Source organism: Apostichopus japonicus, chromosome 2 (genome assembly GCF_037975245.1).
Source record: "Apostichopus japonicus isolate 1M-3 chromosome 2, ASM3797524v1, whole genome shotgun sequence".
NCBI lineage: Eukaryota > Metazoa > Echinodermata > Holothuroidea > Aspidochirotida > Stichopodidae > Apostichopus > Apostichopus japonicus.
In genome coordinates this window covers 31,977,446-32,004,088 of record NC_092562.1, presented here as the reverse complement: position 1 = coordinate 32,004,088, position 26,643 = coordinate 31,977,446, and the positions used below count along the sequence as shown (strand labels likewise).

The following is a 26,643-nucleotide window of genomic DNA, read 5'->3' as shown; positions in this document are numbered from 1 at the left end:
CCCTGATTGGTCTAAGCCTTTTTTACAGTTTATGTACGGACGTGTGTAAACGGGGGTTATTTACGGGGTATTTAATGCAGGGTTCTTTCGTAAATGAGTGAGTCAGAGGGTCGGAGAGTTGGTCGAGTGCAAGACGAGGAACTTTCCTTCCGGCGGCTCGTGGTAAAGCCTTTGATATTTGCTAAGTCCAAACAAATGTGTCTAAGCATTTTAGAGTGCCCGGCACCTGCGCTGCCCGAGTCCAGCGGATTGCCCGACACCTGCGCTGCCCGAGTCCAGCGGATTGCCCGACCCCTGCGCTGCCCGAGTCAAGCGGAATGCCCGACCCCTGCGCTGCTCGAGTCCAGCGGATTGCCTGACACCTGCGCTGCCCGAGTCCAGTGGAATGCCCGAAGCCTGTGCTGCCCGACACCGGTGGATTGCCGACGTCTAGACTGCCCGACCCTTGCGCAGCCCCAGTGTTATGCCTGCGTATCCTTGGGTTGTGCCCGACCCCAGTACGTTATATTGGGCAAATGTTAATATTGTGTATTATACGCTGTAGATGTAGAACGAGATGAGAAATTATACTTTTATTAATCTTACAACTCTGGTGTCTGCCTCCTGATTTAGAGTTAATCTGTACCCGTCCCCCATCTACCTCCCCTACCCTCCTCCAGTTGGTTTCGAGACAGGTTTTACACTACCAGACGTTGGTGGCGTTACAATATGAATGTTAGCTTTGAACCCTGAGAAATACACTCAGCTCATGACACTGACATCAACAGAAATATGCTTGTAGCAAGTCAAACAAATGAATAACCACAGGGAGGATTACTGATAGCTTGAAAATAACAGTAATATACTGGTTTATTAGCTCTTATAAACACTGAAGGTAACTTCATTACCTGACTGGTTAATTATCATACCCCTACAACCCCCCTCCCACACCACCTGGCCCTCAAGACATAATCAACATTGATTTAATCAATGAATTAATGAGTTCCTAACCTGACTGAAGTACTATCCACTCTCTCCAGTAGGTTTACTGCCCCTCCCCCACAACCTGGCCCTCAAGACATAATCAACATTGATTTAATCAATGAATTAATGAGTTCCTAAACTGACTGAAGTACTATCCCCTCTCTCCAGTAGGTTTACTGCCCCTCCCCCACCACCTGGCCCTCAAGACATAATCAACATTGATTTAATCAATGAATTAATGAGTTCCTAAACTGACTGAAGTACTATCCCCTCTCTCCAGTAGGTTTACTGCCCCTCCCCCACAACCTGGCCCTCAAGACATAATCAACATTGATTTAATCAATGAATTAATGAGTTCCTAAACTGACTGAAGTATTATCCCATCTCTCCAGTAGGTTTACTGCCCCTCCCTCACCACCTGGCCCTCAAGACATTCATTTAATGAATTAATGAGTTGCTAACCTGACTGGGTTACCATCCCCTCTCTCCAGTAGTTTGACTATATCTGGGTGGAAGTGACCAGGGTCTCTTGGAGCCAGCATATAGAGTATCACCTTCTTGCCGTGAGGGTCTTCTGCAATCTCTTTGCAATTACTCATTATTTCCTACAAAACACATGGACAAAAATGTTACAGCAAAATGAAAATACTCTACCCAAAAATCACAAAAATTGTTAAGCTTAATATTGGTTGAATTTATCCTGTTCTTTACAATTCCATCTTTGAAATACTTTGTCAAAACCCAATCCAGATGACATTCTGGAACCTCCCCAAACTTTCATATTTAAAATCATTGTCAATATCACCTCCCTTTACTTATCTATTCTGTGAAATCCACTTGAACTTACTATTTATACCGTCTTGTACTGAGAAGTTCACCTTTTATTTTCACCTCTAATAAATCAGGCATACATATGTACAAAGAGTGAAAGGGAAACTTAATAGTTAACTACCTCAAGTATGGGAACTTGGCAACAACATATAAAGTGCAATGTATGAATATATTAGCTTTCATTTTAAGTTTTTGAAATAACTTCCTCTTAGAACAGATCTTAGTTTGCATGGTGAGTCAACAGTCAGTCAATGGTAGGTATATAGAGTGAGCTCTTCTCTACACTCAATGGGAGACTTGCTCTGGTCATGAGTACATCATAGCTGAACTATACTGATTACAGGAACACATTATGAGCTATGGTACTATGTGTGTTAACACATTATCAACTATGGTACTATGTGTGTAGGGGTGTTCAGCATTCACAGTGAGAGAGTGTACAGCCCTTTCAAGATCAAGTACCTGTTTTGAGACTGACTTCATTGACTGGCCTTGTAACCAACAGAAGGGGAAATTTATTTTATAATTATGAATGCACACTGTTAATTATGAATGCACACTGTTGTTGGCTGAGAGTGAAAGCGATGGGAGGAATCCCCTGAAGTTGCAGCACACTGTTGTTGGCTGAGAGTGAAAGTTGTGAGGGGGGGGGGGGGGAGAGTCCCTTTAAGTTGAAGTTGCAGCATACTGTTATTGGTTGAGAGTGATAACAGTGAGGGGAGTCCCCTGAAGTTGCAGCACACTGTTGTTGGCTGAGAGTGAGAGATGTGTGGGGAGTCCCTTGAAGTTGCAGCACTCTAGTTGGCTGAGAGTGAGAGCAGTGGTGGGGGGGGGGGGTTGAGCGGTGGTGGGGGGAGACCCTTGAAGTTGCATCACACTATTGCAGCATTTAAAAAAAGCAAACATTGTGTATGATGCAATCACAGTTTACACAGTACGTAACTGCTTTAGTTGTGTATTATGTACTCACATTGATGATAGCTTTTTCCACCAGTTTTGTGTCGTCCACGCAGTCAAACAGAGCAAAGAGGACACGATGACCAAACTCCTCCATACATATCTTACTGAGAAATGTCTTAAAAGACTTGATGATTATTTTACGGTCCTGAAAGAAAATCAAAGAGGGAGATCAAGATCGGAGAGGGAGGCAGGAGGGGGGGGGGGGAAGAGTTAAAATTCAATTTAATTAAAGAAAATTTACTGCTGCAAATAGACAACAGACTTCAAGCCAAGTAACACACAGGGTTGTGATGAGTAAATTTAGGAGGATTTATCAAACTACTGAAGGTGTCCAACAATCGGGTTCTTCCCCCCCAAACTACCATCCTTGGAACTAAAGTTGTTCATTTTATTGTCATCAGATTTGAAATTTCAGTCACGAGCGATTAGCTTTCCCAAGATTATTGAGAGATTCATTTTAGCAAAGCATTACAAGTAAAGTTTTATATCTTTATTATTCTCTTCCAATACTGCACAGTTTTCTAACACTACAGCCTTGTCATAACCACATACAACTCATTAAAATAGTGCATTTAACTTTCTAACACTACAGCCTTGTCATAACCACATACAACTCATTCAAATAGTGCATTTAACTTTTTTTTCTGTTGATATGTTGAAAGTACAAGCAGTGAAGACTAATAATTGACAATAATTTGAATTAATGATGACTGAATAATCATTGTCAGGCATCACTGGATGACATTAATAACTGAAAGCAAGCTACAGTATATGTAAGTAGCTATTAACTTCAACTTCTGTCAATTAATAAAACTGTCTAAAAGAATGTGTTCGGAATACAGGAAGAGCTACAAAAACAGATTTATTGAAAACCAACATGGTAGTTGTAGAATACTTTCAAGATATAGTATGAATTCAATGTTTATTCTTTACCAAAGCATTGAAACATTTTCAATATATATTATGAAATGAATCAATGTTGAATCTTTGAATCAATGTTTAATCTTAAAGCCTTGGAATACCTTCAGTATTTTATATTAATTTACTTACCTTTGCAGTACCAAACCACAAGGAGTACATGGCTGCCTTAGCTCCATCTTGAGTGTGAAGAATTCGCACAACAACATCTCGTAGACCTTCAATCAACTCCTAGAATCAAAGCAGTTGACAAAACAGATCAGCATTCTATTACAACAATGGTGGCCCCATAACACTTACACCAAACAATGGTGGCCTCATAACACTTACACCAAACAATGGTGGCCCCATAGCACTTACACCAAACAATGGTGGCCCCATTACACTTACAGTACAACAAACATTCATGGCCCCATAACACTTACACCAAACAATGGTGGCCTCATAACACTTACACCAAACAATGGTGGCCCCATAACACTTACAACAAACAATGGTGGTCCCATTACACTTAAAACAAACATTCATGGCCCCATAACACTTACACCAAACAATGGTGGCCTCATAACACTTACACCAAACAATGGTGGCCCCATAACACTTACAACAAACAATGGTGGCCCCATAACACTTACAACAAACATTCATGGCCCCATAACACTTACACCAAACAATGGTGGCCTCATAACACTTACACCAAACAATGGTGGCCCCATAACACTTACACCAAACAATGGTGGCCTCATAACACTTACACCAAACAATGGTGGCCCCATAAAACTTACACCAAACAATGGTGGCTCCATAACACTTACAACAAACATTCATGGCCCCATAACACTTACACCAAACAATGGTGGCCTCATAACACTTACACCAAACAATGGTGGCCCCATAACACTTACAACAAACAATGGTGGCCCCAATAACACTTACAACAAACAATGGTGGCCCCATAACACTAACAACAAACAATGGTGGCCCCATAACACTTACAACAAACAATGGTGGCCCCATAACACTAACACCAAACAATGGTGGCCCCATAACACTTACAACAAACAATGATGGCCCCATAACACTTACATCAAACAATGGTGGCCCCATGACACTTACACTAATTGGAATGTATGTCTAGTTCTCTGGCATATTCTAGTTAAGGAGGAGGATTCCTTTATATTAGCCTTTTTCAGTAATAGATTCTAAGAATAAATCAGGATAGAGATAAGCAAGACTGAACTAACTGTAACTAATGTTTACTTTATACCTCGAAAAACTTGAAATGAAGAGGATATGATGCTTCGCTCTCAGCAAGACCTTCTTACAATTAAGTGGACAAAAGTATCACAAACAGAAAAATAAACATATTTACAGGTTAATGAACATAGGAGTGGGAATGAAATTAATAAACATACGGATGGGGAAAACATCAGATGGGAGTGAACACATGGCTGGATATAGACGCTGCCAGATATGGGAATCTTGGCTACTAGTTTCTTCAGGTCCTCTAAATTATACCAATAATCATTTCGTTGAAACATATATAATGAATGTGTGACAAATGTGACCATATATTGAGCAAGCAGATGACTGAACTCACAGCTCTCTTGGCATTGTTCGCATACAGCATAAAATCCAACAAAGCCTTGTGAACAATGGAATGTTTAACCACAGACCTGAAATAAAAGAGTGTAACAGAGTAAGTCACTTTAAACAATAGACCATTGTTGAAAAGTCAACCACTCTCATTGTATTTGTGTATCTTAGAAGGCCAAGAAGCGGTCATTATTCCAATAAGATTGAGTAAAATCTTTACATAATGTGTGTATTACTCTGAGTCTAATCTGATATTCTTCCAAACAATAGTTTGATTCAGCCATTTCAGCCTTATGAATTATTCACACAAACCAACAAATGAGAGGAATGTTTCATCACAGACTTAATCAGTTCCATTTTTTTATATGATTTATGCTACCACTATTACAGACATGACCCATAGCTAATGACTAGTCTCAGTGAATGGCAGATTGGGAAGTAAAGGCTTCCCTGAAATAAATACATTACTGGAATTCAAAATCAAACAGGTTACCAGTAACTTACTAGAGTACTTTGTAAGATATGATATGATTCAATATTCCATGAACTAATATTACATCCATGTTTATCCTCATCAAAGCTACATAGACTCACTTGTCAATGAGAGGTGTAAGAAGTTTCAACATATGCTCTATGATCTCCGGCTTCATTTCTGGATTCTTTTCTAAGATTGCTCCTAAAGTCTGAACTCCAGCCTCCTGGTAAAGAGAGAAAAAATACATGAACAAAATAAATATTGAATTAACAAAAGACAATATGGAATGTAGAGACTCTACTGCAAATATAATGTATGATAAAGACAAGCCTGGAAAACAGAGGGACAGACTGGAACATAAAGCATACTGAAAGATAGAGACAGACTGGAACATAAAGCATACTGAAAGATAGAGACTGGAACATATAGCATACTGAAAAATAGAGATAGACTGGAACATATAGCATACGGAAAGATAGAGACAGACTGGAACATATAGCACACTGAAATATAGAGACAGACTGGAACATATAGCATACTGAAATATAGAGATAGACTGGAACATATAGCACACTGAAAGATAGAGATAGACTGGAACATATAGCATACTGAAAGATAGAGATAGACTGGAACATATAGCATACTGAAAGATGGAGATAGCCTGGAATATGCATACTGGAAGATAGAGACAGACTGGAACATAAAGCATACTGAAAGATAGAGACAGACTGGAAAATATAGCTACTGAAAGATAGAGACAGACTGGAACACATAGCATACGGAAATATAGAGATAGACTGGAACATATAGCATACTGAAAGATAGAGACAGACTGGAAAATATAGCATACTGAAAGATAGAGATAGACTGGAACACATAGCATACGGAAATATAGAGATAGACTGGAACATATAGCATACGGAATGATAGAGACAGACTGGAACATATAGCATACTGAAAGATAGAGACTGGAACATATAGCATACTGAAAAATAGAGATAGACTGGAACATATAGCATACGGAATGATAGAGACAGACTGGAACATATAGCATACTGAAATATAGAGATAGACTGGAACATATAGCATACTGAAAGATAGAGACAGACTGGAACATATAGCATACTGAAAGACAGAGACAGACTGGAACATATAGCATACTGAAAGATAGAGACAGACTGGAACATATAGCATACTGAAAGATAGAGACAGACTGGAACACATAGCATACTGAAATATAGAGATAGACTGGAACATATAGCATACTAAAAGATAGAGATAGACTGGAACATATAGCATACTGAAAGATAGAGACAGACTGGAACATATAGCATACTGATCAGTACATAAACTATGGCATTAATGCAATAGTAGTTAACTGTAAGGCAATAAGACATTAACAACCAGTAGAATTCAAAATTACTTTGTGATATTTGATGACATAACAGTTTAGAACCTTTAAAAATATAAATCTTTATGTTCTTTATATTCATTACAGAAACATGGTCTTTTTGTGGTTGCCCATTATAAGTTTGTGCTGGGACTTCATAACATTTTGATAGTAGTTGAAACAGTGTACACATCCATGCTGGGAATTGCAAAACTGTGTAAGATTCTAAGTAGTCAGAATTACATTGAACTATACAAGCACTGACGAACTGTCAGTAGTCAGATACTGCAGAAGTATATTTGTGAACTGTTAATGAATCAATCAACTCAGTGCCTTCAGTTCTCATCTCTATGAGGCTGTCAGTAGTCAGATACTGCAGAAGTATATTTGTGAACTGTAAATGAATCAATCAACTCAGTGCCTTCAGTTCTCATCTCTATGAGGCTGTCAGTGAGATACTGCAGAAGTATATTTGTGAACTGTAAATGAATCAATCAACTCAGTGCCTTCAGTTCTCATCTCTATGAGGCTGTCAGTAGTCAGATACTGCAGAAGTATATTTGTGAACTGTTAATGAATCAATCAACTCAGTGCCTTCAGTTCTCATCTCTATGAGGCTGACAGTAGTCAGATACTGCAGAAGTATATTTGTGAACTGTAAATGAATCAATCAACTCAGTGCCTTCAGTTCTCATCTCTATGAGGCTGTCAGTGAGATACTGCAGAAGTATATTTGTGAACTGTAAATGAATCAATCAACTCAGTGCCTTCAGTTCTCATCTCTATGAGGCTGTCAGTCAGATACTGCAGAAGTATATGTGTGAACTGTAAATGAATCAATCAACTCAGTGCCTTCAGTTCTCATCTCTATGAGGCTGTCAGTAGTCAGATACTGCAGAAGTATATTTGTGAACTGTTAATGAATCAATCAACTCAGTGCCTTTAGTTCTCATCTCTATGAGGCTGTCAGTAGTCAGATACTGCAGAAGTATATTTGTGAACTGTAAATGAATCAATCAACTCAGTGCCTTCAGTTCTCATCTCTATGAGGCTGTCAGTAGTCAGATACTGCAGAAGTATATTTGTGAACTGTAAATGAATCAATCAACTCAGTGCCTTCAGTTCTCATCTCTATGAGGCTGTCAGTAGTCAGATACTGCAGAAGTATATTTGTGAACTGTTAATGAATCAATCAACTCAGTGCCTTCAGTTCTCATCTCTATGAGGCTGTCAGTAGTCAGATACTGCAGAAGTATATTTGTGAACTGTAAATGAATCAATCAACTCAGTGCCTTCAGTTCTCATCTCTATGAGGCTGTCAGTAGTCAGATACTGCAGAAGTATATTTGTGAACTGTAAATGAATCAATCAACTCAGTGCCTTCAGTTCTCATCTCTATGAGGCTGTCAGTAGTCAGATACTGCAGAAGTATATTTGTGAACTGTAAATGAATCAATCAACTCAGTGCCTTCAGTTCTCATCTCTATGAGGCTGTCAGTAGTCAGATACTGCAGAAGTATATTTGTGAACTGTAAATGAATCAATCAACTCAGTGCCTTCAGTTCTCATCTCTATGAGGCTGACAGTAGTCAGATACTGCAGAAGTATATTTGTGAACTGTAAATGAATCAATCAACTCAGTGCCTTCAGTTCTCATCTCTATGAGGCTGACAGTAGTCAGATACTGCAGAAGTATATTTGTGAACTGTAAATGAATCAATCAACTCAGTGCCTTCAGTTCTCATCTCTATGAGGCTGTCAGTAGTCAGATACTGCAGAAGTATATTTGTGAACTGTAAATGAATCAATCAACTCAGTGCCTTCAGTTCTCATCTCTATGAGGCTGTCAGTAGTCAGATACTGCAGAAGTATATTTGTGAACTGTAAATGAATCAATCAACTCAGTGCCTTTAGTTCTCATCTCTATGAGGCTGTCAGTAGTCAGATACTGCAGAAGTATATTTGTGAACTGTTAATAAATCAATCAACTCAGTGCCTTCAGTTCTCATCTCTATGAGGCTGTCAGTAGTCAGATACTGCAGAAGTATATTTGTGAACTGTAAATGAATCAATCAACTCAATGCCTTCATTTCTCATCTCTATGAGGCTGACAGTAGTCAGATACTGCAGAAGTATATTTGTGAACTGTAAATGAATCAATCAACTCAGTGCCTTCAGTTCTCATCTCTATGAGGCTGTCAGTAGTCAGATACTGCAGAAGTATATTTGTGAACTGTTAATGAATCAATCAACTCAGTGCCTTCAGTTCTCATCTCTATGAGGCTGTCAGTAGTCAGATACTGCAGAAGTATATTTGTGAACTGTTAATGAATCAATCAACTCAGTGCCTTCAGTTCTCATCTCTATGAGGCTGACAGTAGTCAGATACTGCAGATACTGCAGATACATAGTAGAAGAACATTTGCACACTATTTACTAAAACGAGTATTGCCATCGCTGTAGAAATATACTGAAATAAAATTTGCCACCTTCTACGCAATGTTCTATTATTTATAATGATGTAGATTAAAAATGAAAGTTAGTCAATGTTACAGACAATGACTGTACACCTTCAATAAACCCTGACCACAACCTATACTTGAATATGCCGGAAGTGAAAACTGTACGAAATGTTCATTTGAAACTATCTGCTCATAACCCTGGTGATCAAGGAGTACCCCGCCCGCTGGACCAGAAGTGGAACACTGGCTATGATACAAAGCGAAGTACTTTAGTAGGTGAGTTGGCGAGGTACCTTAGTTGATGAGTAAGTGAGGTACTTAAGTGAGTGGGTGCTGCATATAAATAAGTGAGAGGGTGAAGTGCTTTAGAGGATGAGTGGGTGGGCTACTTTAGTAGGTAAAGTACTTGAGTGCATGAGTGGGTGAAATACTTTAATAGGTGGGTGGGTGGGATACTTTAGTGGGTGGAGTACTTAAGTGGGTGAGTGACTGAGGTACGTGAGTGGGTGAGTTTCTTTGGTAGGTGAGTGGGTGAGGTACTTGAGTAGGTGAGTGGTTGAGGTACTTTAGTGGGAAAGTCAGTTGAGGTACTTTAGTGGGTGAGTTTCTTTGGTAGGTGAGTGGGTGAGGTACTTGAGTAGGTGAGTGGTTTAGGTACTTTAGTGGGAAAGTCAGCTGAGGTACCTTAGTGAGTGGGTGAGGCATATTTATAAGTGAGTGGGTGAAGTGCTTTAGAGGATGAGTGGGTGGGCTACTTTAGTAGGTGAGGTACTTGAGTGCATGAGTGGGCAAAATACTTTAATAGGTGGGTGGGTGGGATACTTTAGTGCATGAGTGGGTGAAATACTTTAATAGATGAGTGGGTGGGGTACTTTAGTGGGTGGGGTACTTTAGTGGGTGAGTGATTGAGGTACTTGAGTGGGTGAGTGCATGAGTTCCTTTGGTAGGTGAGTGGGTGAGGTACTTGAGTAGGTGAGTGGTTGAGGTACTTTAGTGGGAAAGTCAGTTGAGGTACTTTAGTGGGAGAGTTGGTGAGGTACTTTAGTGAGTGGGTGAGGTATATTAATAAGTGATGGTGGATGGGTAAGGTAAATGGACACTAGGGTCAGTATCGTACCTTAAATATGGCAAACCTTGGTCCATAGAATTCTTCCATCAGAGCAGATCTCTGCTGTGCATTAGCAAAGTTATTATAGCTCTCCTCCACGACCTCTGCTGCATCTTTGTTCCTCACCAGCTGACAAACCTAACAACAAATCAAATCATAGATAATATATATATATGTAAGAAGTATATATATAATAATGGTAATAATAGACCAAAGTAAGGAAAACTTTAGTCTACATTAGTAATAACTGCTGCAACTATATTTAGTTTTTAAGATAAATCCATTCACCAATTGGTCAGCTCCATCGTGATCGATTCAGACTAGAAATTTATTATTTTATACCAAAGAGATTTAGCACTGAATATATTTTCTTACCTTTCCGTAAAAACTGGCAATGATGTGGTGTTTTTGCTCTTTAGTTCCGTACCGCAACATCTTGATAACGGAATGCTTCCCAAACTTAGATTTGCACATCTTCACGACTTTATCTGCAGCAACGAAATGAAAGCATTAAATATAATAGAACGTTGTACATAATAATCAAACAGGAATGACAAATAACACAGGAAACAGATAACTGAATGCTTCCCAAACTTAGATTTGCACATCTTCACGACTTTATCTGCAGCAACGAAATGAAAGCATTAAATATAATAGAACGTTGTACATACTGTAATCAAACAGGAATGATTGATATCACAGGGAACAGAGCCATGTGCTGTGGTTTCAATATGTATATATGTGTGGTCTCCTAACTAGTCACAAATAACTGAGAAATTAAAAAATGATGGAACACTGAGACTGAGAAATTATAAACGATGTAACAAATAACTGAGAAATTATAAACGATGGAACACTGATAGAGAAAATATATATAAATGTTGGAAAAGAGATCTTTTGCTTTTCCACTCTTTTCCATTTAACTCAAGAGGTAAAAATGTAAAAGCTATATATTTCTTGCAATATTAATGAACTATACTTCTGATTTCTTCAAATATGGCCTTCCGTTGTTCTTCTGTTCCATACTGTATGCAGCACTGTATCACACGCACTGTGTCGTGGGCAAATACAAGCTAAAAAGAAGGCAATAACAAATATTCATGAATGTAATAAAAGGCTAAAAGAAAGATACTAATTTTATGAACAGAGAATGCAAAATCACACATGAGTTTGTATTTTCAAAACTTGTGCTCAATAATTACTAGCTGACCCTCATGGAGATCAGGCCGGGGGAGGGGGGGAGGGGTAGCTGGCTGATGTGGGTCATGGGGTAGCTACGATTGTTCTTACTGTACCTCTTCTAATGTTAGCAAAGGCAACATATTAGGATTCTAGCTTCAAAATACATTACCCAAGATTGACCCTTGACCCTAATGGTTTTCCTACTCATTAGTCAGAATCTGTTTCTACTTACATCTGGCACTTGACTTTTAATAAGTTCACAAAGTTCAGATACCAAAGCAATCCGTTTCTCTGCTGGACACTTGGAGCTGCAAAGTTAGAAGATGAAAATAGAAACCCTTAAAACCGATGTCTATGGTAGAAATAAGAACCCTTTCTATCGTACAATGGAATGTTTAGAGAATAATGCCTAATTTAGTGTCTAGGAATAATATTAAAACACTGTTGGAAGTATTACTTAACATATCGAGAACCACAGTGCAGGTATCACACTGCAGTAATATTACTGGATTGATGAAAACTGAATGTTTTTCAACAATGTAAAAGTCACCGTTGTTTTAAGGACTTGATGCAACATTAATAAATTTACACAAAACAGTACACGCTGTGCTTACACATTACACTGTACACCACACACAAAACATTACACTCTGTGCTTACACATTACACCACACAAAACAGTGAACTCGGTGCTTATGCATTACCCTCTACACCACACACAAACAATTTACTGTGTGCTTATTTATTACACTGTACACCATACACAAAACAGTATACTGTGCTTGCGCATTAAACTCTACACCACACACAAGACAGTACAATCTGTGCTTTCATATCACACGCTACACCACACACAAAACAGTACACTCTGTGCTTACACATTACAATGTACACCACACAAAACAGTGCACTCGGTGCTTTCGTATTACACTGTACTCCACACATAAAACTGGTGGTCCTATCTTTAGTTTTTAATAAACATGTTAGAAAAAGACTTGCCCAGTATGTCCTGTCAATACAGGTGATTGATTCTATTGTTCATTCAGAAAGAAACAACAATTGGATTAAATCTCCCTTTGTGTTTTGTTAAAAAAATCGAGTGATTTAAATCATTGTGATCCAATCCAGAAACTACAACAAGAAATCTGAAAATCACAGATTATCAAATCAAATATCACACAAAGCTGGGATATCCTATATGTCATATGATATCCTGGAGTGTCATGTGATATCGTGCAGTGTCATGTGATATGGTGCAGTGTCATGTAATATGGTGCAGTGTCATGTGATATCATGCAGTGTCATGTGATATGGTGCAGTGTCATGTGATATCCTGGAGTGTCATGTGATATCCTATATTGTCATGTGATATCCTGGAGTGTCATGTGATATCCTGGAGGGTCATGTGATATCGTGCAGTGTCATGTGATATGGTGCAGTGTCATGTGATATCCTATATTGTCATGTGATATCCTGGAGTGTGATGTGATAACCTGGAGTGTCATGTGATATCGTGCAGTGTCATGTGATATGGTGCAGTGTCATGTGATATCGTGCAGTGTCATGTGATATCCTGGAGTGTCATGTGATATCCTGGAGTGTCTGGTAAGGTGTCTGTATGATATGCTGTGATATCCTGTAATGTTGAATGATACTATTTGTGATATAATGATAACATTTACAATCCTTAAAGTTCTTGTATTACTTTGAAATATATCTTAGAATGATCGGGAATATTAATGACTTACTCTCTAACCTGCTCCCAAATCTTCTTTGCATTAGAAGCGATCTCATAATTATTCTTGGTTTTTCTTCTAATACCTTTCCTCTCTTTGTAGCTCATTGATTCTAATGCTGGTCGTTTATCTCCTGTTGAAATCAAAACATGGACAGCAGTTAAATAAACGAAGCAAAATACTTCACAAGTAACAGCATGAGTATTGTGCACCTCCTTTAATTATTGGTGCCCCTCCATTAAGTGTTGGTGCCCCTCCAATTTGGAGTACCAGCCCCCAGGGGCTGAAACATTTCTGTTTAGCCGTCTTTATTTGCATGGATATAGACGGCTGAGCTTTGTGCCCTACAGTATGTTTCTACTTCAGGGAGTTCACGCCTAACATAACATTGTACATTTGCGAACATGCTAATCTGGTGCGTCAAGTGCTTCTATGTATGAAATATTGAAAATGAAAGATATTTTGAGGATATAATCAGGTTTTCGTCGAAACCATGTTACAGTATGATGTAGGGGCCCTTTGCCCGAGTCACTGTTTTGGGTGCACCAAGATGGTGCGAGCAACCATCGAATAGCTGCAACTATAGTTGTCAGCAGGTGTGATATGGCTTTTATACATCCTCTGGTATACAGTAGTCCTACAGTACAGGACATTAAAGTACTATGTATACCATAGGCCTGCAGCACATTTTATTACAGTACCATCATTCATGTATAAAGTAGTCCTACAGGACATTACTGTACAGTGCTATGAATATAGTAGTTTTACATGACATTGCAGTTCTACAGTATGTATACAATAGTCCTACAGGACATTACATTACAGTACTATGTATAGTAATACAGGCTACAGGACATTACAGTACTATGTATAGTAATACAGGCTACAGGACATTACAGTACTATGTATAGTAATACAGGCTACAGGACATTACAGTACTATGTATAGTAATACAGGCTACAGGACATTACAGTACTATGTATAGTAATACAGGCTACAGGACATTACAGTATGTACAGTATACAGTAGTCCTACAGGACATTACAGTACTATGTATAGTAATACAGGCTACAGGACATTACAGTACTATGTACAGTATAGTGTAGTCCTACAGGACATTACAGTACTACTGTATGTACAGTATAGTGTAGTCCTACAGGACATTACAGTACTATGTACAGTATAGTGTAGTCCTACAGGACATTACAGTACTACTGTATGTACAGTATAGTGTAGTCCTACAGGACATTACAGTACAATGTACAGTATAGTGTAGTCCTACAGGACATTACAGTTCTATGTACAGTATAGTGTAGTCCTACAGGACATTACAGTACTATGTACAGTATAGTGTAGTCCTACAGGACATTACAGTACTATGTACAGTATAGTGTAGTCCTACAGGACATTACAGTACTATGTACAGTATAGTGTAGTCCTACAGGACATTACAGTACTATGTATAGTATAGTGTAGTCCTACAGGACATTACAGTTCTATGTACAGTATAGTGTAGTCCTACAGGACATTACAGTACTATGTACAGTATAGTGTAGTCCTACAGGACATTACAGTACTATGTACAGTATCTAGTGTAGTCCTACAGGGCAATTACAGTTCAATACAATAGTTCTACAGCACATAACATTATTAAATATTGATTCTGTGAGATAGTGCTACCTTTATCCTTGGCACCTTCAAATTTTCTTTTAATTCCTCTCTTTTGGAAAGATTTTCCTTTTGTGATTACTTGACCCTTATCTGTTGGCTCTGTATCATCTGGAGTTAAAGTTCCTCTCTTTTCTTTCATGATTTTATCAATCTGCTTGCTTGGGGTCTTTGTTGATTTTCTTGCCTTCAGTTTAGCTGATTTACGTCCAGTCAGGGATTTCCTTCCTTCACGTTTGCCCGTTGATTTCCGCAAGATTCCTTGGGATGATCCTTTTGCTGCAGCTCCTTGCATGATGATATCTTCAGGATCTCTGAGGAGTACAGAGTGTATCTAGTAAAGTTCAATCATACTTTGATCTATTGAGTAAGGAAATGGGTCGTGTTGTTGCCCCACAGCTGAGGTGAGGCTGCATGGTTATCTGGTCACGTACAGTAACTAAAACCGTGGAAACAGGTGTTTTAAACAGATCTCTTCTTTAATAAAAAATGCAAAAAACTGAATCACAAAAGATACCAGTCAAGTGCATAAGAGTGGCTGACAAAACGCTGACTACCACGGTGTAACACTGAGATTTGCATAAGTTTCTGTATTTGTAAAGAAGTATTTAATGAACAATGTCAGATGAGCTATTGATAACAGAAGGTTACAGAAGTTAGAAGGCTCCAAAAAATACATCACTAACTGCCGTCCTATTATGGATATTTGTTCTCAAGTAGTCGTATTTTCCAATGATTTGATAAGCTGTCTGCAGATATTTTGACATAGACAAGTCCATTCTCATATGTAGACAAAAGTCTGTGTGATTCAGTCTCTATTCAGTTACTTTACATTGTGTATTAAACATACTTAACAACTGATCAGCCTATTGCATTGGTTAATGTGCACAATTGATAATGTTGGTTATATTGTCACATTTTCGTCAAACATGGTTAGCGGCCATAACGAAATCTCAAGAACTTGGCTTCAGAAAAGGAATAATCATAATTTCATTAATTCAATCAGTTTTCACAGTGCTTTCATAACTTGTTTCATGAAAACTTATGGCAAATCTGGTCTGTTTTTCAACTTTTTGCAAGAAATGGCAGAATTGGATTGAGCAATAATTCTACATTGAGAATGGAAATTTAAATGAATAATGTTGTGATTCTTAACCTACACATGTGAAACCACAAGCCCCTGGAATTACTGCACAGCCTAATTGAAAATACTAATGAAATTTTGCATATATGCATCTAGTGAACTGTTTCACACAGTTAACTCCCCATTAAGATTGTTCTACCGAATCACAATATGAAGTTGCTCAATTTCAGAGTTAATATTGCAGAATTTCACCTGTTTGTAGGTATTACTATGAAGTGTATGCTGGTGTTGGGGTTACAGTATGCAGGCTATCCACTGGGGCATGATGACTTGAAGAGCCACTTGCCAAAGTGTCAGGTTCATTGTAAATTTCTTTAAACAAGGGAAAACAAAGAAGCCTTTCAGTCTCAGTATTTGGAACTTCCTCTAAAATATATCAGCACAGGTTTCAAAGACAATCTACTAAGTTTACTTATTGTCATTCCCAATTATCTGAGCCTTGGGGATGGGAGAAAAGTTTGTCACATAGACAATTAGTTTGCATATACAGCATGTACAGTACAAACATAGAACTGATTTTAAAATAAAAAAAAAACGGTTTTGAATTGAATAAAAACAGTGCAGCTTTAATAACAGGGGACCTTTACTCCTTGTGTGGCTGCTAGGTACAAAACACCAACTAACCCAATCAAAGTATTGAGCATTGCAGTATGCATATTCAGTGAATATGCAAAGTATCCTATATCGGAGTCCACTTAAGTACAGTACCGCTTTTAAGTAAATGAGAAAACCGCGCTCTTAATCGCGCTCTGTGCGTTTAAACCGCGCTCTATCTTTTGTTAAAACCCGCATTGAAATGCAGTTAATTGCGGGGAACTGTTTATCAGAGCGCAGATTCCGTCGGAAGGCTTCCCAAATTCTATTCATGCCAGCTAAAAGTGTGAAGTTCATTGTTACCGTCAGACGGTCAATGGCTGTAATCCTACTTAATTCCTTCCAATCCGGTAACAAAAGAATATCGATCGTCGCCGGTAGAGAGAAGACCGAGGGTTTATACTCGGCCAAGGGAAGGGATAGTGTATAAGCACGTATCTTATACTGTTTAAATTCAACGTACAATACAAATGTTCAAGTGGGAGCAAAACAGTTGGTTTGATGAGTGAAACGTTAGCAAACAGAATTCCCGCGATTGCTGCGAACAATAAAAATTGCAGATTAAGTGAAAGCCGAATTGATCATTTCTCGGGGCTAGAACAGTACAGTATAATGTTCTTGCAAGTAATACGGGCTATTCGCGCACATGTTACATTACGGAACTGAGTTGGTACTCAGTTGTATACCGCACTGAGACATTGCACGTTGTCACTGCCCTTGGAATTCTCAAAGTATACAGCTTCACGGGCACTGTTCAAAACAACACTTCAAACGACACGTTCTCATTTAGTATGCATCGGCCGATCCTACCTCTAAGCCTACATCAAAAGTTACGCCGTATACACCTCGCAAGAAAACCACGATAACCTTAAATGAAAAAACAATATTTTGCACTTGAAGATCTGACTTCCCTCAAAATGCAATGATAAGGTCTACCCCCAGTACTTCTTGATACATTGAGTTTCCAATTACTAGTCAAAAATATTTTCTGAAAAAAGTACGATACTTTTCACAAAAATTGATGATTAGATAAGTGCTTCCTCACAATCAACGAGCCGCCCCGAATTCGCTCCGCTTACGTATAACTTCTATATATATTGCACGTGGAAAACCCGAGTTTTTACACACAGAATTCCCATTGACATTGGTCACGGAACATAAGTAGGTCATCGACATTCGAACTTGGCAACTTGCCCAAGTTCATTGCACCATGGGAACAACACAACAAATTGTACATGATTGTACATTTTCTAAAAAACGTACGATATTTTTCACAAAAATTGATGATTAGATAAGTGCTTCCTCACAATCAACGAGCCGCCCCGAATTCGTTCCGCTTACGTAAAACTTCTATATATATTGCACGTGGAAAACCCGAGTTTTTACACACAAAATTCCCATTGACATTGGTCACAGAACATAAGTAGGTCATCGACATTCGAACTTGGCAACTTGCCCAAGTTCATTGCACCATGGCAACGACACAACAAATTGTACATGATTGTACATTTTCCCGCCATCTGGACGCCAAGTTATAACTTTTGGTGTAATATGCAAATTATGAATGGTAGTGTACTGCGCGGTTAAAACTTAAACTATTGCGACACACACAAATTCTGTGTGTTGTAGAAGTAACTTTTGTTTCAAATGTAAAGTCAAGGGCGTAGGAACCGGGGGGGGGGGCTGGGGGGCGCCAGCCCCCCAGTGAAAAATATGGAGGGGCGGAAGTATCATTCCGCCCCCCCCCCGCTTTGCAAGTCAGAAAACCCCTTTTTCATTTCCAAATGAGAAAAAAATCTCATTTGGAGCACCAAATTGCATCTAAGGCCAGGTGAAAATGCAAAATTATATACAAAATGGAGTGGGTGGGTTGAAGTGTGCTATATTGCACCAAATTGCATCTGAGGCCACCTGGAAAATGCAAAAAAATTCCAAAGGGGAGGGGACCCCCCTCCCCTTAGACCCCTCCCCCAGGCCGGCCATCAGTCTTCAGCCCCCCCACTCAAAAGTACCTTCCTACGCCACTGTGTAAAGTACTGTATGGTAGGCCTACTATAATTTATAAAAGACGGTTTTCCTCAGGCGATAGGGATGTTTCGGTGAACTCGATCTCTTTAGTACTTGGATACTTAAAATGACCATGTACATGCAGTTTCTATTTCTCTTTAGTAAGCTCTAATCATCATTTTTATCCTTTGCGGATCTTTATTGGAATAAATTCGAAATGTATTGCTTGACGCCAGTATTTAACGGTAAGCATTTCTTAAATTGTCGACTGAGCTTCAAAATCCATTTTCAAACAAGTCTGTTAATTTTCATGAAGGTTTTATAAAAAATCGACATACAGCTAGGGAACAAAAGCTGTTCTATAGTATCCAAATAAAATACATGTTTCTCGTACTGAGATCTGAAAAAACGGGCGGCCATTTTTCTTCTTTTCATGCGCTGCTACTAGTTTGGAATATGTTCCAACCTTTACAAAATAATTTTTAAGGATAGTTTAGATTTCTTGTAATCCGAAAAGAAACTCGGGAATCAGGAAAAAAGGAGGCCCATCAATTGCGCGGACGAGAAACATGTTTTGAATTTAACCGGCCCTGCTTCAAATTTGTTGGGTGGAAGTTCTTTTTTCTTTTCATTCTGATGGAACCAATGGTAATTTATATAAAAAATTCACACAAAAAACGCTTAGTAACACTTTATTATTTCTTCAAAATGTTGCCAACTATTTAAAGTAAACTTATCCTCCGTCATAACAGAAATAAGACCTGAAGTTGTGCTGTCGTCTCTTTCTGAACAGGGAGATCCATGTGGTCTTGCCAGATATTTAATGCGTAAAATATTTACACCATATGAGCTTTTAAATTGTAATGTTAATGGGATTAAGAAAAATGCACTTAATAAGGATAGGGTATTTGCAATTAGGAAATGTATTATGGAGCAGTTTCATGTACCACTTCACATTCAGAAAAGAGTTTGGGGACAGTGCGTTAAAAAGATGGACACAGCCAACAGAAATGCTAAGAGATACTTAGCAATGGCAGTCAAATCTTGAAGTACAGTATTTTTTGGTATATTCCATTTTCCTTTTTTTTTGTCATCATATATTTAAATTATTCTTGATGTGAAACCTTTGAAGACTGTAGTCAAAAAGAACTACATGTTAATTTTGATCCCTTGCATGGTAATTTTAATATTTTACTTATTGTATTTTTCAATGTTGTTGCCTTTGTAAGTGCAATGTTTCCTAGTCTAATAGACAGTGTGTTGCTTTTAGTTTGCTTCTCTAAGCGTGACACTGTTGTACTGTTTTCTTTTATAGTATTAATTTATTTGCTTTGTGAGTGCAAAGCTTCCTAGCCTAATGTGTGCCTAACTTTTCTTTTAGAATTTTTAAAAGATTTACAGAAAATACAGACTGTTTGTTTCTTTTTAGTTTGCATTTCTAAGCTTTAACAATGTTGCATGATTATTCTTATTTTATAATAATTTGCTTTTTTTTAAACAAGCATTTGTGCTTAGAATTCTTTTTCATTTTGGTTTCCAGGATATAACTACAATTATTCTCTTTACAACTCCTTTCAGTTAGTGACAACCTTCGCATTCGTAAGCCTATGAACAGAACTCTATAAAAAATAAAATAAAATCAGTGCAACGTTTCCTGGCCTAATGTGCCTAAAGTTCACACAAAACGCGGGGCCTAATGTTACTACTTAAAATGATATGTTACCCCGAAAGGATAAGGCACGAAGTTTCCTTCTTGCTTTTTATTACTTCTGGTAACCATAACATATTGGGGAATAAAATAAAAACGTATAAAAAAGGTTTTGCCCTTCAACACGAAACTACTGTATTCTCGTTTAAAACTTTCAGTCGAAGTCGTGAACTTCGTACTCGTACACTGGCCTAATGTGCCTAAACTCAACACAAAACGCGAGGCCTAATGTTACTACAAAAATGGTCCGTTAATACGGCGAAAGGATAAGACACGAAGTTTCCTTCTTGCTTTTTATTACTTCTGGTTACCAGAACATATCGGGGAATAAAATAAACACGTATTAAAAGGTTTTGCCCTTCAACACGAAACTATTCTCGATTAAAACTTTCTTTCCGTCAAAGTTGGTAAACTTCGTTTAAAATTGTGATGTTTATAACGGGTGTTGGTTACAAGCGATAGGTTTACACTACCTCCACGCTATGAATAGCGTTGTATCGATCGGTTCACTCCCATTGTGTCGGTGGTGAATAGCGAGCGAGGGGAATTCGCGTTCCTTTGTTTGGAACGCGGGGAAATCGCGTTCCTTTATTTGGAGCGCGGTTAAGTACAGTTAAGCTGCGTTTTGCGCTGAATCGCGCTAATCTCTTCCAATTTACTTAAAAGCGGTACTGTATCTAGGCTACTTTCAAGTTACTTTTTGGATGCAGTGTCCAAGTTACTTGGCCAAATTCCAGAAAGGTACAATAGGCCTAGGACTATCTGAATTTATGAAGTTACTCTACAGTACGATACAAAGACACTATGACTTAATAACACTTTATTCTAAGAATGAAAATATGTGTTTCTTTTATTAATTTTAATATTGTAGCGTTAGTCTTTAGTCCAATTATATCACCCCAATTCAATAAACAGTCAAACTAACTTAATTTGATTCATTCAACCAACTATTATATATCTGAAGACAGTCTATGGACTCAAGATTACACACTTACAATTAAAACTATTCAATCAACATGTACATTAAAGACTGTGTATCTATTCCCCAAGCTTGTCTTAACTACAATTCAGTCTATCCAGAGAACCGTCACATTTCAAGATAGTCTATCCTTCCATGCGAATCAAAGAAAGTTTCATCGGTACATTCCTGTGTAATGTACCTTTCCGCCACAGGTTTAGATCCTTTCTGCCATGGCAGAAACGTACAGTATGGCGGTATGTATATGGCGGAATCATCCGGAATGGCACTGGAACCATTGATACTGGGTCTTGCAGTGCTTGATTTAAATGAAAGTTTTCACCCACAGATAAGAATCTAATTTATGATATCATACACAGGTAGGGCTTTAAAAGGTTATTATGTGTACAAATGGAGTCTCGATAACTGTGAAGTTTGAAGCCGCTATGAAAGCCTATGATGTGTTTAACTTGGGTTTCACTTTACAATACTGCCTCATTCATATAACGTAGCTAGGCTACAGTACAGGCTTAGCCTAGGCCAGTACTGAGCATAGGGCTAACGTGACGCCAGGCATATTTACAATACATCATAGGCTATGTAAGTTGTGACTTCCGACCCGACTACGGGTATGATGTGGATAAATTGATCAAATTGACTTTCAATAGGCTGCAAGGAGAAAAACATGACAATTTTCCGGTCGAAAGGGGCGATCATATCGCTGCACGTAGCGAAACCGGTAACCACGCAAAGCGAGGACGATAAATAAATTAATTTAATTTTGGCATGCACATTCAAATATTCGAAGACATCAGCATACAAAAGATTCTTTGATACATTTCATTATTATACTAACATTCAAAATAGAGTCTTCTTCGCGACAGAGAATGTTGCTCGTGCTGATTAGTAAGTTCTCTAGGAATATGTTTATCAATATTTTACGACACTCTGTTGAACCAACCAAAGTAACGTGGTGACGCAACGAGGTAAATGAATCTGGAGGATTCATGTCAATTGGGTGCGCGCGTACCATGTATGGAGGGTCATGTGATGTGTTCCAGGGTGGTACTATACTGATATTTCTCTGTAGCAGTTCGAGAACAGTGTTAGTGACTTCGTGAAAGATTGGTCGGTTCGGACATGAGAACTAACGGCATAAGAAGGTACTGGTACTTCAGGCCTACGAAATAGTGCTAATATGCTAACGCTCAACCTTATTCTCTTGAATGAAGGCAGGCTTTCTACATAATCGTACTTATTAATACAGCTCTAGGGCACGCTTTGTCTCATATGGCCTAACGTTTTAATACACGCTATAAGTTAATGTAGAAATGGGAAATGTTTAGTTCAGTGCAACCACGGAATTCTCCATGGAACAGAGCCTAATGCTGCTCGACGGGAATATAGCTATCACGTTAGGCTACAGGCACGGTTATTGCTAGGTAACGGGTGTCGTCTGCTGCTCTAAGCACGCAAACACATTTACGTACTAGTTGGGTGAAATAATCATGCGTAATAGGGAGAGTAGTATATTAGTACCACCCTGGAACACATCACATGACCCTCCATACATGGTACGCGCGTACGCCCGTATTTACTGTGTGATAGTTTCTCCAGATTCATTTACCTCGTTGTGGTGACGCACATGCGGGTGCATTTATCTAACACACTACCTTTTCGAATTTCGTCATGATGGATCATTGTCTACGACCTTTTACCCGCATGCCAATTTTAGCTCAATTGAAAGCTTGCCGAATTTTGCCGAAATTCTGTCACTTTTTGCCGCCGCGTTTGATTGACTGCCATTTCGTTATTTTACATTCGGGTTTGGCTGAAATTTCGTGAATAGATTGTGTAAGTTTTCATACATGTGACCATAGTTTATACATTCAAAGGTAATTAAGAGGTCACGAAAGGTCATTTTCTGAAAACGTAAAACATGCTACTTCTCCTTGAGCGTTTTAGTTGTTCAAGTTTGCTGAAATGTTGTGGATATGTATAACGTTTGAATGGTGGTGAACCACACTTGTTCAGTTAACAGTATTTTATCGTCATATGAGGGCCCAAATCAGGACCATCTGTAAAGTTTTCAGTAACGATGACATGTTGGCCACAGAACGTATGCAATGATCAGGAAATTTCTTTTTCAACTGTTTAGTATTCATGACCTTTATATCGTTTAAATGAGGAGCAAAATGTCTTCCATCTTAATGTTCCCGTCATTTTCGAAAACAATTCCATCCGTGGGAGATTTAATCAAGTGAAATATTTAGTTGTTTTCAGGCTTCCTATCTAGTTCAATGTCATTCTCTGTAAAGGACTACTTGGCAGATTTGCAGTTTGAACTTTTCAAACGTTTATGTGTGGAATACGACATGACCTATATTGTTGGAGCAGACTCCGATTTCTGCTCTTTAACGTTTCTCTGTGGAACGTCGATTGTAAATAAGTGGGTTAACACAATTCAAACGTGATATTCACAACATTGTAGCAGATTTAGCAGAGGAATATGTTTGTTTACGTTTTCGTTGTATGATTGCATGTATGAAAACTACGAAGTGGATGTACTGTTGGTTCTTTGTTTTCTTTTTTCATTGTGTATAGCGTATCCCTAGTAATTATTACAACGATCTATTGCATAAAATAAGTTCGTGACAGTGTTTCCACTTTGAAGGAAATTTCTCGCAATACGACAATGTTCGTATACATCCTAGAGTAAGTAGGGCTAACAACCGTTGAAATCAGTCCATTTCGGGAAATAGTCACAGGATTTCAGGAATTTCTCAAATAGAAGCTTAGCTGAGCCGGTAGCTTTGCTGCTCTTGTTTTACGACTATGTGGACATACAAGGATTACAATCATACTTTATTTACCCCTTCAACTTACGTAGGAATTCGTCCTACGGGTTCTAGTATGATGAGCCGTCCCCGGCAGGTATAACCATAGGCGTAGGAGGCGGGGGGGGGGGAGGGGCTGCAGCCCCCATCCAAAAAAAATTGTGAAAATTCGGGCAATATGCTGAGAATTATTCGGGCACCTACTGAAAGAAAAATAAATTGCAATGTGTTTTTCAATGGTTAAACTGATATTATTACTATCATTATTATTGTAACGACTTTCCCAAAAATTCTAACCAAAATGGAATGGTAATAACACGGCAAATGATTGTATGTTATTGGCATGCGATGTAATAACCAATTAACGTATTGAGCGTGCGCGGTCGCGCGAAAAATTTTGGTTATATTTTTCGGGCAAGTCGTTACAGCCCCCCCCCCCCCACATCAAACTGGGCTCCTACCCCTTTGGGTATAACAGTAAATATTGTCCCAGTATATAATATTCAACTGCACTATTTATCCAGAAATTGTGTCCGGCCGGATTGAAAGCTATGGGGTTTTGATCGAGGGCTTAATTTTCCTTCCATTTAGCCTGTCACATAATGATTTCGCCACTGATTATACTTCTAATGTAAGAGTTCCTTACCTTGACCTAGGCTCCAACTCTGATTACCAAGAGATGTCAGAGTTGTTCTGACTCTATAGTCTCCGGGCTCGAGTCAGATGTATTACATGTGAATTGAGTGGACATACATATATATATCACACGTGACTTGACATAAAATCAAATATTAAACTTGACTCGTGATAAATTCAAATAAATTGTCTTGAATAATATTTGACTTGTTGAAATTACTCCAGTGGTTGCTTCCAAAACTAAAAATGGAAAATAATGTTTTGTGCGATCGAAGGAAATATTCATTTGTCATTTGTCCTCAATACAGGAGATGCATGATTTTTTTAATCCCACGAACGGTTCATAGTGCACCATATTTATAAACAACTACCTCGGCAAAAATACACTTTTTAAAATGTGAGTCTGATATGACGTCACACTCAAAGAAAAATCGGCAATGAGAAAAGGAGATTGCAGAAAAGACAACATTCATTATTAATAGTTGAATCTTATGATATTCCATATTTCTTTGCCATAATATGATGGTTCGTTGACTGGTTTCTTATTAGTTTTTTATTTACTTTCATCATAAACGTCATTGACTATCCCCTCTGTTTGGGGATATGACGTATGTAGAGTAGCTATGTGCTAATACATGAAGTAATATTCATATATATGTTGTATTGTTAGTTGATTCTAATATACATGTAGGCCTAGAAGCTGTTTAGCTCGATTGACCTCACCCCTAGATGGCACAAGATTTGCTAAGTTGGCTGTATATTTAAAAGATGTGATCACAGCCAAGAATATTGTATTGTCGTGTTTCATTGTTTTAAGAATGTCATAGTTTCATTTATTGGATTAAGAAAGAGGTCCTATTTTACAATAACGTCCACCTGCTGTCCAGCCACTATAGCATTCCCTTGACTCTCCTCGTAGCATTGCATCTGGAGTTCATTCAAGTATATTATAAGTCACACACTAGATCATGCCAGGCTATGGAACATTAGCTGTTGATTTCGTTGAGATTGCGCATTTAGTATGTTTTTATAAGTTGCTGATTATTTAACTTGTAACTTGGCTTACAATGAAAGCAAATTAAGTTTGACTGGATTTGGTTTGACTTGACTTGACTTCAGATAAAATGGCTTGAGGCTTAACTCGACTTGAGCTAAACCGAATCGGTGGCGACAATGTATAGCATCAACATAATTAACTGTAGTATCAGACGGAATTGTTCTTAATAAATGAGCTGCCAGCCAACATTTAAATTTAAATATGTTTGAGTACATGGCCACGTATCGTTGAATCGAGTATCGATATTGCACGTAGCTTTTACTGTCGTCGTACTGAATATCTCAATTGTGCATTAAGTAAGGACTATACACAATCTGTGCACGTGATGTGCGTATGGAGTGCTTCCTTTGTATGTTATACACTAAATGCAGGTACTTCATGTGCAACAATTATATATTTAATTACATGATTGA

The 26,643-nt window shown here is 38.3% G+C and overlaps 1 protein-coding gene across 2 annotated transcripts in view; it reads right to left on the bottom strand.

The window, feature by feature from the left end:
• LOC139957315 (pumilio homolog 3-like) overlaps positions 1-22,686 on the bottom strand; it is a 32,086-nt gene extending 9,400 nt beyond the window's left edge. For both annotated transcript variants that reach the window (XR_011789471.1, XM_071955274.1), the window contains exons 1-12: positions 22,557-22,686; positions 15,302-15,603; positions 13,634-13,754; positions 12,118-12,193; positions 11,683-11,776; positions 11,079-11,191; positions 10,713-10,841; positions 5,863-5,966; positions 5,273-5,348; positions 3,805-3,903; positions 2,765-2,899; positions 1,426-1,568 (exon numbers count right to left, since the gene is read on the bottom strand). Coding sequence is in view for 1 of the 2 variants with exons in the window: in XM_071955274.1 (XP_071811375.1) it covers positions 1,426-1,568; positions 2,765-2,899; positions 3,805-3,903; positions 5,273-5,348; positions 5,863-5,966; positions 10,713-10,841; positions 11,079-11,191; positions 11,683-11,776; positions 12,118-12,193; positions 13,634-13,754; positions 15,302-15,584 (1,373 nt within the window). In the remaining variant the exon portion in view is untranslated. The remainder of the gene's footprint in view (positions 1-1,425; positions 1,569-2,764; positions 2,900-3,804; positions 3,904-5,272; positions 5,349-5,862; positions 5,967-10,712; positions 10,842-11,078; positions 11,192-11,682; positions 11,777-12,117; positions 12,194-13,633; positions 13,755-15,301; positions 15,604-22,556) is intronic.
• Positions 22,687-26,643: the final 3,957 nt, after the last annotated feature.